The 16,501-nt window shown below is 63.5% G+C and overlaps 1 protein-coding gene across 2 annotated transcripts; it reads right to left on the reverse strand.

Moving 5' to 3' along the window:
• Nucleotides 1-9: 9 nt before the first annotated feature.
• On the reverse strand, nt 10-14,303 carry SYT12 (synaptotagmin 12). 2 transcript variants are annotated; one of them, XM_062623394.1, is made up of 8 exons: nt 14,055-14,303; nt 10,968-11,032; nt 9,649-9,842; nt 8,600-8,992; nt 4,504-4,719; nt 2,029-2,149; nt 1,399-1,532; nt 10-210 (listed from the first exon to the last, which is right to left on the reverse strand). In XM_062623394.1, the coding sequence occupies exons 1-8, from the start codon at nt 14,147-14,149 to the stop codon at nt 37-39; spliced, it is 1,392 nt and encodes a 463-aa protein (XP_062479378.1). In that variant the 5' UTR covers nt 14,150-14,303; the 3' UTR covers nt 10-36. The 2 variants fall into 2 exon arrangements, with proteins under 2 accessions (XP_062479378.1, XP_062479376.1); XM_062623392.1 differs by lacking the exon at nt 14,055-14,303 and adding an exon at nt 13,809-13,882.
• Between the last annotated feature and the right edge of the window lie 2,198 nt (nt 14,304-16,501).

Consider the following 16,501-nt stretch of genomic DNA (forward strand, 5'->3'; position numbering starts at 1 on the left):
GCGGTCCCGGGGCTCGGGTCCCCCCCGCACCGAGCCTTAGTTTCTGCGGAGCGGGTGCCACATGGACACGGGCCTGCGGAGCGTGGCCAGCATCTGGTTCCAGTGCGTGGTGCCCATGCCGCTGGCCGCGGGGCCGATGAGGACGTGGCCCGTGTTGTCGGCGCGGCCGTCGTCCCCGCACTCGGCCACCGTCACCCGCAGGGACAGCTCCTGGGGGGGGACACGCGACAGCCCCAGTGCTTCACCCCCGTTACCTGAGCCCAGACCCACACCCGAACGGACCCCCAGGGCTAACACGCAGGCACGCAGCCCCGGCACCCCCACCCCATAAACACCCCCTGATAGCTACACCCCAACACACACCCATCCCTGGCACCCCCACCCCATAAACACCCCCTGATAGCTACACCCCAACATACACCCATCCCCTGCACCCTCACCCCATAAACACCCCCCGATAGCTACACCCCAACACACACCCATCCCCGGCACCCCCACCCCATAAACACCCCCTGATAGCTGCACCCCAACATACACCCATCCCCTGCACCCCCACCCCATAAACACCCCCCCAATAGCTACACCCCAACACACACCCATCCCCTGCACCCCCACCCCATAAACACCCCCCCAATAGCTACACCCCAACACACACCCATCCCCTGCACCCCCACCCCATAAACACCCCCCCAATAGCTACACCCCAACATACACCCATCCCCTGCACCCCCACCCCATAAACACCCCGTGATAGCTACACCCCAACATACACCCATCCCCTGCACTCCCACCCCATAAACACCCCCAGATAGCTACACCCCAACATACACCCATCCCCTGCACCCTCACCCCATAAACACCCCCCAGATAGCTACACCCCAACATACACCCATCCCCGGCACCCCCACCCCATAAACACCCCCCCGATAGCTACACCCCAACATACACCCACCCCCAGCACCCTCACCCCATAAACACCCCCCAGATAGCTACACCCCAACACACACCCATCCCCTGCACCAACACCCCATAAACACCCCCCAGATAGCTACACCCCAACATACACTCACTCCCTGCACCCCCACCCCACTTGGACACTACACACTCTTCTCCCCACACACATCCCCCTATACCCCCCCATTCTGACACATCCCCCCATAACCCCTATGTGCCCCCATCCACCTACACAACCTCATCCTATCCATCTCCATCTCGCTATACCCCAAACCCCATCCACCCCATCCAGCACCCCACACATCCACACCCCATGCACACACATCCCCCCTTTAGCCCCATGCGTACATCCCCCAACCCACACATGCACGTACATGTGTCCCCCCCCGGCGCAGGGATGTGGGGAGCAATGGGCTGCGCCCCCCTCGGCAGGGGGGCACGGACCTGCAGCACGATGGCCGGCACGGAGAAGATCATGGCCTCGTTGAACACGGGGTTGGGGTCGTCCCTCTTCACCGCCGTCTTCTTCTTGCTGATCTTCCTCCCGTCCTGCAGCAGGTACACCTTGACAAAGGGGTCTGCGGGGGGGAGACGAGAGCCGGGCTCACTGGGCTCCATCGGGGACCCTCCTGGGGGCTGTCCGCAGCGGGAGCCCCAGCACTGAACCCCAGCCTGGAGCAGTGGGGTAATGCATCAGGACATTGGAGCCCTGCAGACCCTGGGGCAGCCTGGCCCTCGTGGTGGGAGCATCCAGAGCTCCACTAGGGAACGGCTGGAACAGAGCTGTTTGCTCCTCCCTGATCACTGCGGGGCTCTTCCCCTCTCCCACACACAGGTATGGGGAGATGGGGGTCCCCCACTTCACCCCGTTCTGGGAGGGTGCTGAGGCACTGGCGCAGGCTGCCCAGGTCGGCCCCATCCCCGCGAGCCTTCAAGGGCGCATGGGAGGGGGCCGCCCCAGGTGAAGATGTCGGGGCCAGACCCGATGAGCTTCGAAGGTGCCTTCAACCCAAACCACTCCGTGGTCCTGGGGACCCGGAGGAGAGGCCCCCTCCAGCCCGCCCGGGAGCTCACCGGCGGTCCCTTTGCCCTCGCTCCACACGAGGTTCTTGGCTTTCACCACCACCACGGTGAGGCGCTCGGCGGTGGGCAGGTAGCTCAGGGACAGCAGGATTTCCCCCACGGTGTCCACGGCCTGCAGACACAGCATCCCATGAGCATCCACACCAGGGACAGAGCATCCACACCAGGGACAGAGCATCCACACCAGGGACACAGCATCCCATGAGCATCCACACCAGGGACACAGCGTCCCATGAGCACTGACACCAGGGACACAGCATCCACACCAGGGACACAGCATCCCATGAGCATCCACACCAGGGACACAGCATCCCATGAGCATCCACACCAGGGACACAGCATCCCATGAGCATCCACACCAGGGACACAGCATCCCATGAGCACTGACACCAGGGACACAGCATCCCATGAGCACCCACACCAGGGACACAGCATCCCATGAGCACTGACACCAGGGACACAGCATCCCATGAGCACCCACACCAGGGACACAGCATCCCATGAGCATCCACACCAGGGACACAGCATCCCATGAGCATCCACACCAGGGACACAGCATCCCATGAGCACTGACACCAGGCACACAGCATCCCATGAGCATCCACACCAGGGACACAGCATCCCATGAGCATCCACACCAGGGACACAGCATCCCATGAGCATCCACACCAGGGACACAGCATCCACACCAGGGACACAGCATCCACACCAGGGACACAGCATCCCATGAGCACTGACACCAGGGACACAGCATCGATGAGCACTGACACCAGGGACACAGCATCGATGAGCACTGACACCAGGGACACAGCATCGATGAGCACTGACACCAGGGACACAGCATCCCATGAGCACTGACACCAGGGACACAGCATCCCATGAGCACTGACACCAGGCACACAGCATCCACACCAGGGACACAGCATCCCATGAGCATCCACACCAGGGACACAGCATCCACACCAGGGACACAGCATCCACACCAGGGACACAGCATCCCATGAGCATCCACACCAGGGACACAGCATCCCATGAGCATCCACACCAGGGACACAGCATCCCATGAGCACTGACACCAGGGACACAGCATCCCATGAGCACCCACACCAGGGACACAGCATCCCATGAGCACTGACACCAGGGACACAGCATCCCATGAGCACTGACACCAGGGACACAGCATCCCATGAGCATCCACACCAGGGACACAGCATCCCATGAGCATCCACACCAGGGACACAGCATCCCATGAGCACTGACACCAGGCACACAGCATCCCATGAGCATCCACACCAGGGACACAGCATCCCATGAGCATCCACACCAGGGACACAGCATCCCATGAGCATCCACACCAGGGACACAGCATCCACACCAGGGACACAGCATCCACACCAGGGACACAGCATCCCATGAGCACTGACACCAGGGACACAGCATCGATGAGCACTGACACCAGGGACACAGCATCGATGAGCACTGACACCAGGGACACAGCATCGATGAGCACTGACACCAGGGACACAGCATCCCATGAGCACTGACACCAGGGACACAGCATCCCATGAGCACTGACACCAGGCACACAGCATCCACACCAGGGACACAGCATCCCATGAGCATCCACACCAGGGACACAGCATCCACACCAGGGACACAGCATCCACACCAGGGACACAGCATCCCATGAGCATCCACACCAGGGACACAGCATCCCATGAGCATCCACACCAGGGACACAGCATCCCATGAGCACTGACACCAGGGACACAGCATCCCATCAGCATCAACACCACTGACACAACATCCCATCACCACTGACCCCATGGACACAACCTCCCACCACTGACCCCATGGACACAACCTCCCACCACTGACCCCATGGACACAACCTCCCATCACTGACCCCATGGACACAACCTCCCATCCCTGACCCATGGACACAACATCCCATCCCTGACCCCATGGACACAACCTCCCATCCCTGACCCCATGGACACAACATCCCATCCCTGACCCCATGGACAGAACCTCCCATCACCACTGACCCCATGGACACAACCTCCCATCACTGACCCCATGGACACAACCTCCCATCACCACTGACCCCATGGACACAACCTCCCATGCCTGACCCCATGGACACAACCTCCCATCCCTGACCCCATGGACACAACCTCCCATCACCACTGACCCCATGGACACAACCTCCCACCACTGACCCCATGGACACAACCTCCCACCACTGACCCCATGGACACAACCTCCCATCACCACTGACCCCATGGACACAACCTCCCATCACCACTGACCCCATGGACACAACCTCCCACCACTGACCCCATGGACACAACATCCCATCACCACTGACCCCATGGACACAACCTCCCACCACTGACCCCATGGACACAACCTCCCACCACTGACCCCGGCCAGCAGGGAGCCGAAGCCCCATGCCCTGCTCACCCTGTTCATGTCCTGCAGGTAGAGCCAGGCGCTGAAGGGCCGCGTGGCCAGGTCCAGGTCGCAGAGCCTGAGCTCGGCCACGCCGGTGCTCACGTTCCGCTCGTCGTCGTCGATGCCGAAGGCGGAGAAGCGCAGGCTCTGCTCCTCCAGCGCCGTGGGCTCCAGCGGCACCGAGAAGCGCTCCTCGAAGGCCACGGCGCCGGCGCCGCGCTGGAGCTGTGCGGGGACAGGGGGGCTCCCCTCAGACACCGCCGGGGCGGGCGCTGTGCCCGGGGTCCACCCGCTTCTCCCATGGGAGCAGCAAGGGGGGCGCATGGCTCTGGGGTGGTAGAGCCATGGAATCAGAGCAGTCAGGGCTGGGAAGGACCCCAAGATCATCCGGTTCCAACCCAGGACACCTCACACTAAACCATGGCACCCAAGGCTCTGTCCAACCTGGCCTTGAACACTGCCAGGGATGGAGCATTCACAACCTCCCTGGGCAACCCATTCCAGTGCCTCAGCACCCTCACAGGAAAGAATTTCCTCCTTAGATCCAATCTAAACTTCCCCTGTTTCAGTTTGAACCCGTTACCCCTTGTCCTGTCACTGCAGTCCCTAATGAAGAGTCCCTCCCCAGCATCCCTGCAGCGCATCCCCTGCCCAGGGGACCTGGTCCCAGCCTCCATGGGATGAGCGGTATTTTCCACCTCACCCCAGCAGCTCCCCGTGGCCACATCCTGCAGGGTGCTGCTCGCTGCCTGGCCCCAAGCTCTGCCGGGGGGCCTGCCCCAAGATCTTGTCTTTAGGGACCGGCTTTCGCCCGCTCCAGCTCTGGTTCGTTCAGCAGCGAGGCACCAGCCACAGCCGGGGCTTGTGCTAAAAGGAGGTGTCATGGAGCAGGGAACCAGCTCCCACCACACACCCAGGGCCGGGGGCTGCGCTGGGGAAGGGCTCAGCCTGAAGCCATGGGGTCCTGCAGCCGTCACCTCCTGCAGAGCCAGGCTGGGAGAGCTGGGCTGGGGCAGCCTGGACAAGAGAAGGCTCCTGAAGGGGAGACCTGAGAGCAGCTCCAGTGCCTGAAGGGGCTGCAGGGAACCTGGGGAGGGGCTCGGGACAAGGGATGGAGGGACAGGCCAAGGGGAATGGCTTGAACCTGCCCGAGGGGAGACTGAGATGAGCTCTTAGGCAGAAGTTGGATGAGATCTTGGGCAGGGATTTGGAACTGGATGAGTTTAAGGTCCCTTCAGCACAAACCAGGCTGGGGTTCCATGAAGAGCTGGTTCTTGTCACCCTAAGGACTGCCTCGGGTCTGTGTGTCTCCTAGACCCGCTCCATCCCGGGATGAAGGACGTGAAGCAGTTTCTGAGGTACCTTCACCCCCAGCCCCTAGCACAGGAGCCCCTGCGCTCCCATCGGGTACCCCCAACCTCCATCACCCCAGGGGATTAAGGCTCCTCTATGGGAGGAGCAGCTTCGTGCTCCCTGCTTCACAGCACTGAGGGGTGCTTGCAGCAGCCGCTGTGCTGTGGGCTCTCTGCTGAGAGGTACCACAGGAGCATCAGCTGCTATTAAAGCCCCTCAGAGGACCACAAGTACTCAAAGCACTAAGGGAAAGCATCAGACGTGTGTTGATGGGTGGCCTCGGGGCAGCAGAGGAGGGTAAATGGTGCTGGTGAGTTATAAATAATGATGCTAAATAATGAATATCTGGGAGCATAAATAAAGAGCCTGATCCTTGGGTGGGGAAACGCTGTTAAAGGGCGCTGTGAGCACTGCGAAGGCAGCGGGGCCCTGCTGAGCTCAAAGGGAAATGCTGCTCCAGCTTCGGGGCATCTCAAAAGGGAGATTTCACCCCAAACTGCCCCAGTCTGGCCCCGCTGGTGCAGCCTCAGGGATCTTCAGCTGCCACATCCCATGTGGGCAGGGGAAGTGCCATGGAATGACAAGGAGGCTGTGCCAGGGTGCCAGAGCACACGGCATGTGTGCGTAGAGCCATGGAACCATAGGGCAGTCAGGGCTGGAAAGGACCTTAAGATCACCCAGTTCCAACCCCCTGCCATGGGCAGGGACACCTCACACTAAACCATGGCACCCAAGGCTCTGTCCAACCTGGCCTTGAACACTGCCAGGGATGGAGCATTCACAACCTCCCTGGGCAACCCATTCCAGTGCCTCAGCACCCTCACAGGAAAGAATTTCCTCCTTAGATCCAATCTAAACTTCCCCTGTTTCAGTTTGAACCCGTTACCCCTTGTCCTGTCACTGCAGTCCCTAATGAAGAGTCCCTCCCCAGCATCCCTATAGGCCCCCTTCACACACTGGAAGCTGCTCTGAGGTCTCCCCGCAGCCTTCTCTTCTCCAGGCTGAACAGCCCCAACTTTCTCAGCCTGGCTCCGTACAGGAGGTGCTCCAGCCCCTGAACATGGACATGGCACAGCCCCATGTGTCCAAAGCGCTGCCGCCCTCCGTATCCCTCCCAAACTGCTCCCTCCACCTCCCGCAGCATCCCCAGACCTGGAGCAGGGAAAGCCAAGGGGGAAACTCGCCATAAGCCACAACGGGACGGCGAAGTCATCACCCGGCCCAGGCAAGGGGAACCTCTGCCTCTGACAGGTCTGGTGTGCACAAACACATCCGGGATCCCCCTAAACCACACGTGGAATGTGGAACACCCCTGAGCGGGGCTCCGAAACCACTGCACTGCCAGCCCAGGGGCTTGGGACAGGCCAAGGGGAATGGCTTGAACCTGCCCGAGGGGAGACTGAGCTGAGCTCTGAGGCAGAAGCTCTTCCCTGTGAGGGTGCTGAGGCGCTGGCACAGGGTGCCCAGAGAAGCTGTGGCTGCCCCATCCCTGGCAGTGCTCAAGGCCAGGTTGGACACAGGGGCTTGGAGCAAGCTGCTCCAGTGGAAGGGGTTGGGGTTGGAGCTGGAGGAGCTTTCAGGCCCCTTCAACCCAAGCTCTTCTATGACTCCCAAGGGCCCATCAGTGGCCGGGGGAGCTCAGCCAAGGGATGCTGAGCTCAGGCAACATGTGCAATGGGGGTTCCCTGCAATGGGGGTTCCCTGCAATGGGGGTTCCTTGCAATGGGGGTTCCCTGCAATGGGGGCTCCCTGTAATGGGGTTTCTGTGCAATGGGGGTTCCCTGCAATGGGGGTTCCTTGCAATGGGGGTTCCCTGTAATGTGGTTTCTGTGCAATGGGGGTTCCTTGCAATGGGGGTCCCTGCAATGGGGGTTCCCTGCAATGTGGGTTCGTTGCAATGGGGGTTCCCTGCAATGCAGGTTCCTTGCAATGGGGTTTCTGTGCAATGGGGGTTCCTTGCAATGGGGGTTCCCTGTAATGGGGTTTCTGTGCAATGGGGGTTCCCTGCAATGGGGGTTCCTTGCAATGGGGGTTCCCTGCAATGGGGGTTCCTTGCAATGGGGATTACCTGCAATGGGGGTTCCCTGTAATGGGGGTTCCTTGCAATGGGGGTTCCCTGCAATGGGGGTTCCCTGCAATGGGGGTTACCTGCAATGGGGGTTCCTTGCAATGGGGGTTTCCCTGCAATGGGGCTTCCCTGTAATGGGGTTTTTTTGCAATTGGGGTTCCCTGCAATGGGGGTTCCCTGCAATGGGGCTCCCTGCAATGGGGGTTCCCTGTAATGGGGGTTCCGTGCAATGAGGGTTCCCTGCAATGGGGTTTCTGTGCAATGGGGGTTCCCTGCAATGGGGTTCCCTGCAATGGGGGTTCCCTGCAATGGGGGTTCCCTGTAATGGGGGTTCCGTGCAATGAGGGTTCCCTGCAATGGGGTTTCTGTGCAATGGGGGTTCCGTGCAATGGGGGTTCCGTGCAATGGGGGTTCCCTGCAATGGGGTTCCCTGCAATGGGGGTTCCCTGCAATGGGGGTTCCCTGCAATGGGGGTTCCCTGTAATGGGGGTTCCGTGCAATGAGGGTTCCCTGCAATGGGGTTTCTGTGCAATGGGGGTTCCGTGCAATGGGGGTTCCGTGCAATGGGGGTTCCCTGCAATGGGGTTCCCTGCAATGGGGGTTCCCTGCAATGGGGGTTCCCTGCAATGGGGTTCCCTGCAATGGGGGTTCCCTGCAATGGGGGTTCCGTGCAGCGGGGCTCACCCGGGAGATGCCGACGATCTGCTCTGCCGGGAGGAGGCTGACGCGCATGAAGCAGGACTCGAAGCGAGCGTCCTCCTTCTCGAGCAGGTCCTTGCCCTGCAGCAGCGTCACGCGCAGCGCGGCCGCCTTGGCGTCGTACTCCATGGACACCTCCACCTGCCCCACGGTGAAGTCCTGCCCGAAGTTGTTCCCGATGGACGAGATGGAGCTCAGCGAGTCAGCCGAGATGGATTTCCTCAGCGGGCCGTAGGCGGCCAGGCCCAGGTCCCTGCTCATCAGCTCCAGGCTCCCCAGCTCGTTGATGCTCTCCAAGGTGTCATCTGCCCTCAGGCTGCTCTTGCGGGTGGGTGATGTCTTCTCCAGCCCTCTCTGTGCCCCCGGAGCCGCCCCTCGCTGCAACAGGGACAGGGAATTAGAGGGGATCCCCCCTCTGCTGTGCTCTGGGGAGACCCCCCTGCATCCTGCATCCTGCACCCTGCATCCTGCATCCAGCTCTGGGGCAGCAACACCAGAGGGACCTGGAGCTGTTGGAGCGAGGCCAGAGGAGGCCATGGAGCTGCTGCGAGGGCTGGAGCAGCTCTGCTCTGGAGCCAGGCTGAGAGAGCTGGGCTGGGGCAGCCTGGACAAGAGGAGGCTCCTGAAGGGGAGACCTGAGAGCAGCTCCAGTGCCTGAAGGGGCTGCAGGAAACCTGGAGAGGGGCTTGGGACAAGGGCCTGTAGGGACAACAGTGGCTGGAACTGGGTGAGCTTTAAGGGCCCTTCCAACCCAACCTGCTCTGGGATCCCATGAAAACCACGAAACTCAGCCCCATCCCTCCCCACAACGCCAGGGGATGGTGGGGATCCGCTGCCACCTCTCTGATGCCTGCCTGGCCCCAGGCTGCTGCTGCAGCAAGCCCTGCAGCTCCCCAGCCCCGTGCCCCAGCTCCACGCTGCCCCCCCCGCCCCGCACTCCCCAGCAGCACCGAGGATGCTGGGGACGGTTCTGGCCCTGCAGCAGCTCCGTGGGCACAGGGAGAGGAGCCCAGCGAGGGTTTCCACCCCTTTACCTTGTGCTTGGTGTCCGGGTGCGCAGCCCCGTACTTCTGCTCCAGGTACCGGTAGTCGTAGTTGGGGAAGGGGGAAGGTGCCGGGTAGGTCCCGGAGCGCCAGAGCTTCCAGAGGTTGAGCGCAGCCACCCCCAGCAGCACCACGGCGCCGGCGGCGTAGATCCCGATCTCCCATCGCGGGGGGCTCGCGGTCACTGCGGGCGGACGGGAGGCACCGTGAGCCGGGGGAGGCTCCATCACCGGTGCCCGGAGCTCGGGATCGGCCGAAGAGCGGGGCACAAACCGCATGGCCCCGCTTCGGAGGGGGGCAGACGGCGCCAGGGAGCAGCGCTGGGAGCCAAAGCCAGCCCCGTGCTCGCTCTGCTCCCAGGGGAAGGGGAGCACACGCGTATTTCGCCGGGAAAGGAGGGAACCGGCGGGTGGCGGCACCAACCCAGCGGGCCGGGGTCCCTCCCCGTGCAGATGCGCACAGCGCACATCTGCATCGCCCGCACTGCTGGGTCCCGCGGGATGGGGCTTCCAGGGAAAGCCGTTAAGGAAACCCCAAGCGAGGCGAGCCCCGAGCGCCGCCGGGAGCAGGGAACCCCCGGCCGGTACCGGGGGCCGGCGGCCGCAGCGCTGCTCGGCTGCGCTCCTGCTGCATTGCGCCAGCTCCCGCAGCCCGGCGGCAGCGCTCACCGAGCCCAGCGCGGAGGAAGGGGGGGGAAGAGAGCAGAGCGGGCCCCTCCCGCCGGGGCTGCCAGCGCTGCCGCCCTCGGAGCCGGAGAGCGCCCGAGCCACGGAACTTCCCGGAGCCGAGCGCAGGACCCGCGGCATCCCCCGGCCCGCATCCGAACCCGGAGCCGAGCCCTTCCAGAGCGTCGCGAGCAGCCCGGGGGGACCTCAGGGGTTAAAGCCTCGGTACAGGAGCTGGGTCCAGCTCCTCCGCCCCAACCCCTTGCGGTCTGCAGGCGGCTGGGATTTAAGGACGCTGGGGTAGGAAGCAGCGATGCAGCTTCCCAGGGCACTCCCGCGCACGGAGCGCCCGGCTCCGAGGAGCTGCCGCGCTCCTGCTATGGGAAGGGGCAAAAACTGGGGCTAAAGAACCCTTTACGGCTCCTGCTTCTGGGTAACAAATCCCAGCTCAGCTGGGGTCCCGCTTCCCGCTTGTCCCTGCTCACGGCTGGAAAGATGCGGGGGGTGTTAAGGGTTTTACCCTTGTATTAGGAAACCGAACCCCACTGCGTGCACAGCGAAGGGCTCCTCCTGCGGGGAGCAGCAGGATGGGAGCCCCTCGGGAGCAGCTCCGTGCCCCCCCCGGGGCTGGCTCTGGTACTCACCGCTCAGGCGGTGGCTGCTGACGTGCCTGTGGTCCATGGCAAAGGCTCCCTCTGGCCGGGACAGCCTGAAACAGACGGGAAAACCGGTCAGGAAAAGGGGAAAGGGAGGAAGCTGCGGCCGCGGGGGCTGAGCTCCAGAGCTGCTGCCCCCCCATCGCCCCTTGCTCCGCCGCTCTTCCAGGCACGGAGCAAACGAGCGCTGAAGCATCTCGGTCACTAACGGGGACGACTAGGAAGGGCCGGAAACCCCAACAGGATCTGCCCTGGGAGCATTTAATGGGCAACGTTTCCCATCGCTCCCTGTGAGATGTTTCTCCCCCAGGAGCGCTTTAAAGCCCTTTCCTGCTCCCCATGCAGGGGATGCCGCTCGCCAGGAATCAATCCCTGCAGCGGGAAGCTCCATTGCCTTCCTCCCTGAAGGGGTTTTCCCTGGTGAGCCCGACGGGAGCTCCATCCTAAACAAGAGGAAGCCGCTCCTTCCAGAGAGCCCGGTGCCGAAGGGGATTTATCCAGGCCCTATCCACAGTGCAAAGGGGGTTTGGGGTCCCCACAAACACCCAACAACTAAATCCAACAGGATCCCAGCCAGCATCCCCTGGCTTCCCAGCATCTCTGCCAGGAGGCCATGGACCACGGTCTGCTGATGCGATGATTCCACAGACCGCGGTGCTGGACCCCCAAGCCCATGGACCTCACTTGAACCCCCCCATCCCCATCATCCCCCCAAGCCCCCTCCAGAGCTCTCACAGCCAGAAGCCCACCCATCGCTCAGGGTTGGCCTCCCATGGACACTCACTGATACCTGGGTCCCAGCTCAGCTCGGGTCCTCAGGCACTGTGGGGGTGATCAACACCCCCAGCCCATCCCGGGTTGGATTTCAACCGGGAAAGGTGGAAGCTGCAGCGTGTTATAGTGTAAAACATCAGCCCCACGGCCCTGATGCGGCTGGGGGACACCCTCTGGGAGGGGGGGGATAACAGCAGGAGAAGGGGGTCTCCTAAAGGGAGTCACATCACTCCCCAGGCACCAGCAGGGCTGGAGATGCCCATTTCATCCCCAACCTCCTTCCTCAGCCGTAACCCCGCGTGCAATGGACAAACACCCAGCAAGCTCTTGGCTGAGAACGTGCTGAACTCGTGTCATGCATGGCCTGAGCTCATTCAGCACTGGAGACCCACACTGCCACCCCAACAGTGCAACACTACAGAGATGCACCCCAAACAGCCTCTTTTATGTCCTGCACCCCCCAACCCCGTGCCTATGCAGGAGGCTCCAATCCTGTCCCTGCTTCCCGGTGAAATGAAAATACAGAAGTTTTCCAGGACCAACTTTCTCCGCAGAAGGACAAACCCTCCCGTGGAAAAAAAAAACATATTTCCTTCCAATTCCTTTTGGGAATGGGAAAGAATTCCCAGTTTTCCGTTGCTTTCAAAGCTTTTCCCCCCAAACATCCCTTCCTCAGGAGCCCCCCAGCACATTCCCCAGGCACCACCCGCAGGCAGGAGCCGGCCGCAGGCTCCAGCTCAGGCACTGAACCCGCTGCTCTCGGCTCCGGCCTTTCCGCTTCCCGAGGGACGGGATTTACTGCGGCTTGTGCCAACTGAGCGATTCCCTGCGAGCGCGGCACCGGGATGCTCCATCTCCTGTGAACGCTGCACCGGGATGCTCCATCCCCTGTGAACGCTGCACCGGGATGCTCCATCCCCTGCGGGCGCTGCACCGGGATGCTCCATCCCCTGCGAACGCTGCACCGGGATGCTCCATCTCCTGTGAACGCTGCACCGGGATGCTCCATCCCCTGTGAACGCTGCACCGGGATGCTCCATCCCCTGTGAACGCTGCACCGGGATGCTCCATCCCCCTGCGAGCGCTGCACCGGGATGCTCCATCCCCTGGGAACGCTGCACCGGGATGCTCCATCCCTGCGGGCGCTGCACCGGGATGCTCCATCCCTGCGGGCGCTGCACCGGGATGCTCCATCCCTGCGGGCGCTGCACCGGGATGCTCCATCCCTGCGGGCGCTGCACCGGGATGCTCCATCTCCTGTGAACGCTGCACCGGGATGCTCCATCCCCTGCGGGCGCTGCACCGGGATGCTCCATCCCCTGCGGGCGCTGCACCGGGATGCTCCATCCCCTGCGGGCGCTGCACCGGGATGCTCCATCCCCGTGAGCGCTGCACCGGGATGCTCCATCCCCGTGAGCGCTGCACCGGGATGCTCCATCCCCGTGAGCGCTGCACCGGGATGCTCCATCCCCTGCGGGCGCTGCACCGGGATGCTCCATCCCAGCCCCGCCGTTCAGATCCCTGCCTGCTAACCCAAACCCGTGGGGTTCGAGGCTCGGCAGAGCCTTCACCCACCGCATCCCCCTGTCCTGCTGAGCTGCTGCAGAGCTCGGGGCCTTCTCCTGCTTGCGGGGACGATAAACGAGCTCCATATGGGGGGAGAAACGGCAACAGAACCGGGTGCTCCCCTCTGGGGGGGGGGGACGGACGGACCCTGCAGACGTCGGGGTGGAGGTGGGGGTCACTGTGGTATCGGGACCGTCCGAAGCCCAAACAGCTCATCCAGAACCCCGGCTGCTGGCCCACCACGGGTACAGCCCCACACAGACAGCTCCGGAGCCTGCCGCAACCCTGGGACGTCACCTCCCAGGTCCCGGAGCTCAGCGCTGATCCCCGCGTTCATCCTCTTCCTCCTCCCCCAGGCCCCCACGCCCGGGTTTGCTGGAGGCTGAGACCGGGCTAAACTCAGCTCAGGGCTGAGCTCGGAGCTCCAGCAGCATCCTCATGGGCTCCAGCCGCAGCATCCTCCCCTCCAGCCCCGCTGCCCGCGGGCACCGTCCCGGCTCCGAGCGCGGCTTTTCCACCCTCGCATCCCCATCCTGCCCGGCCTCCATCCGAGCAGCGGGACCAGGGAGCTGCGGTTGTCACCGGGAAAACGGACCCGCAGCCACAACTTGACCAAAGACGGAGATTTGGGCTCGGCCCCAAACTCGCTCCCCGCTGCCCTGGACCCGCTCCCGGTGCCTCGATCCCGCCCCATTCCCACCCCGGCCCCCGGATCCCGCCGCCGCTGAGCGTTACCTGGGAAAGCGGGGTCGCCGCGGGCTGGAAAACGATCCTCGGGGCTCGGAGGAGAGCGGGGACCGGGACCGGGACCCCCCCAGCAGCTCCAGCATCCGCGCCCGAGGCACCGGGCCGGGTCCCGGCTCCTGGGGGGGGGGGGGTCCGCGGCTCCTGCACCCGGAGCCCCCCCGCTCCGCTGGGGCCGGGTTGAGATGCGATAGGATGGGACGCGACGGGCGATGCGGGATGCGCTGGGATGCGCTGGGATGCGCTGGGATGCGCTGGGATGAGCTGGGGTGCGCTGGGGTGCGCTGGGATGAGCTGGGATGCGCTGGGGTGCGCTGGGGTGCGCTGGGATGCGCTGGGATGAGCTGGGATGAGCTGGGATGCCCGGCTCGGCTCTGCCCCCCCCCCCCCCCCCTCGCCGGGGGCGGGGCGCAGCTCCCGCTCACCACTGTAATGAGCAGGGCGGTCTCAGCGTCATCCCCCCCCCCCGGGACCGGCTTTGGGGGGGCTGCAGGGGGGTTCAGGGGCACCACGGTGCCGCATCCCCCGGGGGTGGCCCCAGCCACCCGCGGCCCCGCTCATCGCTCCTCTGGGGGAAAAGGGGGCATTTTTCGGGGGGCGGGTGCTGGGCAGGGTGAAGCCGGGACAGTTTCTGCCCTGACCCCCCCGGCCTTCCCTTGGGTTTGGGGCTCCCCAGGCCCTGTTCTGGCTTCATGCATCAGCATCCTGCGGCCCCAGACCCGGCTCCTGCTGCACGGGGAGCCCCGGCTCCATCACCACCCGCAGCCCCCCTGCACCTTCAGCTCCTCCTTCACCCCGTGCACCCCAATCACTGCTTCCTTCCACCGGGACCCGTGGCCCTGCCTTTGCCCCCCAGGAGGGGTCGGGATCATCCCCCAGGTCCGAGCCCCGCTCCCTCACCTCTCCCCGCTGTGCTTCCCCGTGAAGGGAAGGGAAGGGAAGGGATGGGAAGGGAAGGGATGGGAAGGGATGGGATGGGAGCTGCAGCCGCCTCCAGGCTCCATCCCCGCTGCGTGCAGGGGCACTCGGGGGGGTCCCGGGGCAAGCTCTGGTCGCGATGACAACCCCTGAGCTGCCCCCGGGAGCAGCGGGCACGGAGCCTCCTCCACGGCACCGGGAGCCGTTGGCAGAGGCCTGGGCCTGAGGCGCCCTTTGGCACATGGGGAGCAGGGAGCAGCAGCAGTGGGAGGAGGCCCCGCTCACACAGAAACCAGCCCGGGCTTTGACTGCAGCAGGAAAGGTGCCCGGCTGGGAGAGGAGGCTCCCCCAGGGCCCTGGCCTCCAACCCAGCCCTTTCTGCGGGTGTGCAAAGGGGAAAAGCACAGGCCCTGGCTTCCTGCCCCATCCACAACGGGGATCAGACGCTGTGTCCCTGGGGGGCACCTCCAGCCTCGCTGTGGGGTCACCTCTGGGCTCCCATCGCTTCAGCCTCATGGTCACATCCAAGCGCCTGCCCCCTGCAGCCCTGCAGGCAGGTACCCCTTGAGTGGGCTGTGGGGCAACTAAAGCTAATTACTAATACACAATTAAGGCTAATTACTAACATACAATTACAGCTAATTACTAACCTCAGACGCTCCAAAGCAGCTGCTTTGCCTTAGCTCTGCATCCGGGAGGACACATCTGCAGTCACAGACGCCACGTGCATGGCAAGGGGAGGGGGGCACCACTGCAGCAAGCAGGGACAGGAACAGGGGTGCAGGCAGATGCCCCCCCGCAGCGAGTGACAACCTTGGGCCAGCACCTAAAATCCCCCCTTACATCCAATGGTCCACACAAGTGGCCTTGAGGGACACCAAACCCAGGAACCTCGAAGCATCCCTGGGAGCTTGCTCCAAGCAGAAACCACCTGCAAGAGCTCATTACCTGGAGCATCCATGGGGCCGATGGCAACGGGGCAGCCTTTCCGCTGGAACGCGGACCCTGAGGCCCAGCTCCAGGCAGGATGAGAGCAGCAGAGCCGTTGTACCAAAGAACACGGCAGCAACCAACCATGGCTTTATTAGAGGGGCCCAGGCACCCACACCAACCGCAGAAGCTGTCGAGATGCAAACAAAGGAGCCGGAGGTTCACGGACCAGCTCAAAGCTCCAGAACCATCACCAGGAGCCGCACGCAGCGAGCACCCACGGCACAGCACCCACGGCACAGCACCCACGGCACAGCACCCGTCCCCGAGCACAGGCACACCACAACCACGGGTGCTCCTCACCGCGTGCCTGGGGTGCGGCCCAGGCGGCCGTTGGCAGGAGGAGGAATGGGGATGGATCCTCCCAGCTCTGCCTGTTACCACCACGCAGGGATGGGACAGGGCGCAGCAGGGCAGATGCAGGGACCTGACACTGCTCAGCCGGGGCTGCACAGCACAACACGGCAGGAGGAGCCACCACAGCCAGCCACGGGCTGGGAGACTGGAACACAGGGATGGAAGCGCATCCC

Source organism: Pezoporus occidentalis, unplaced genomic scaffold (genome assembly GCF_034315485.1).
Source record: "Pezoporus occidentalis ecotype Australia unplaced genomic scaffold, CSIRO_AGI_Poc_V1 ctg250, whole genome shotgun sequence".
Lineage (NCBI taxonomy): Eukaryota > Metazoa > Chordata > Aves > Psittaciformes > Psittacidae > Pezoporus > Pezoporus occidentalis.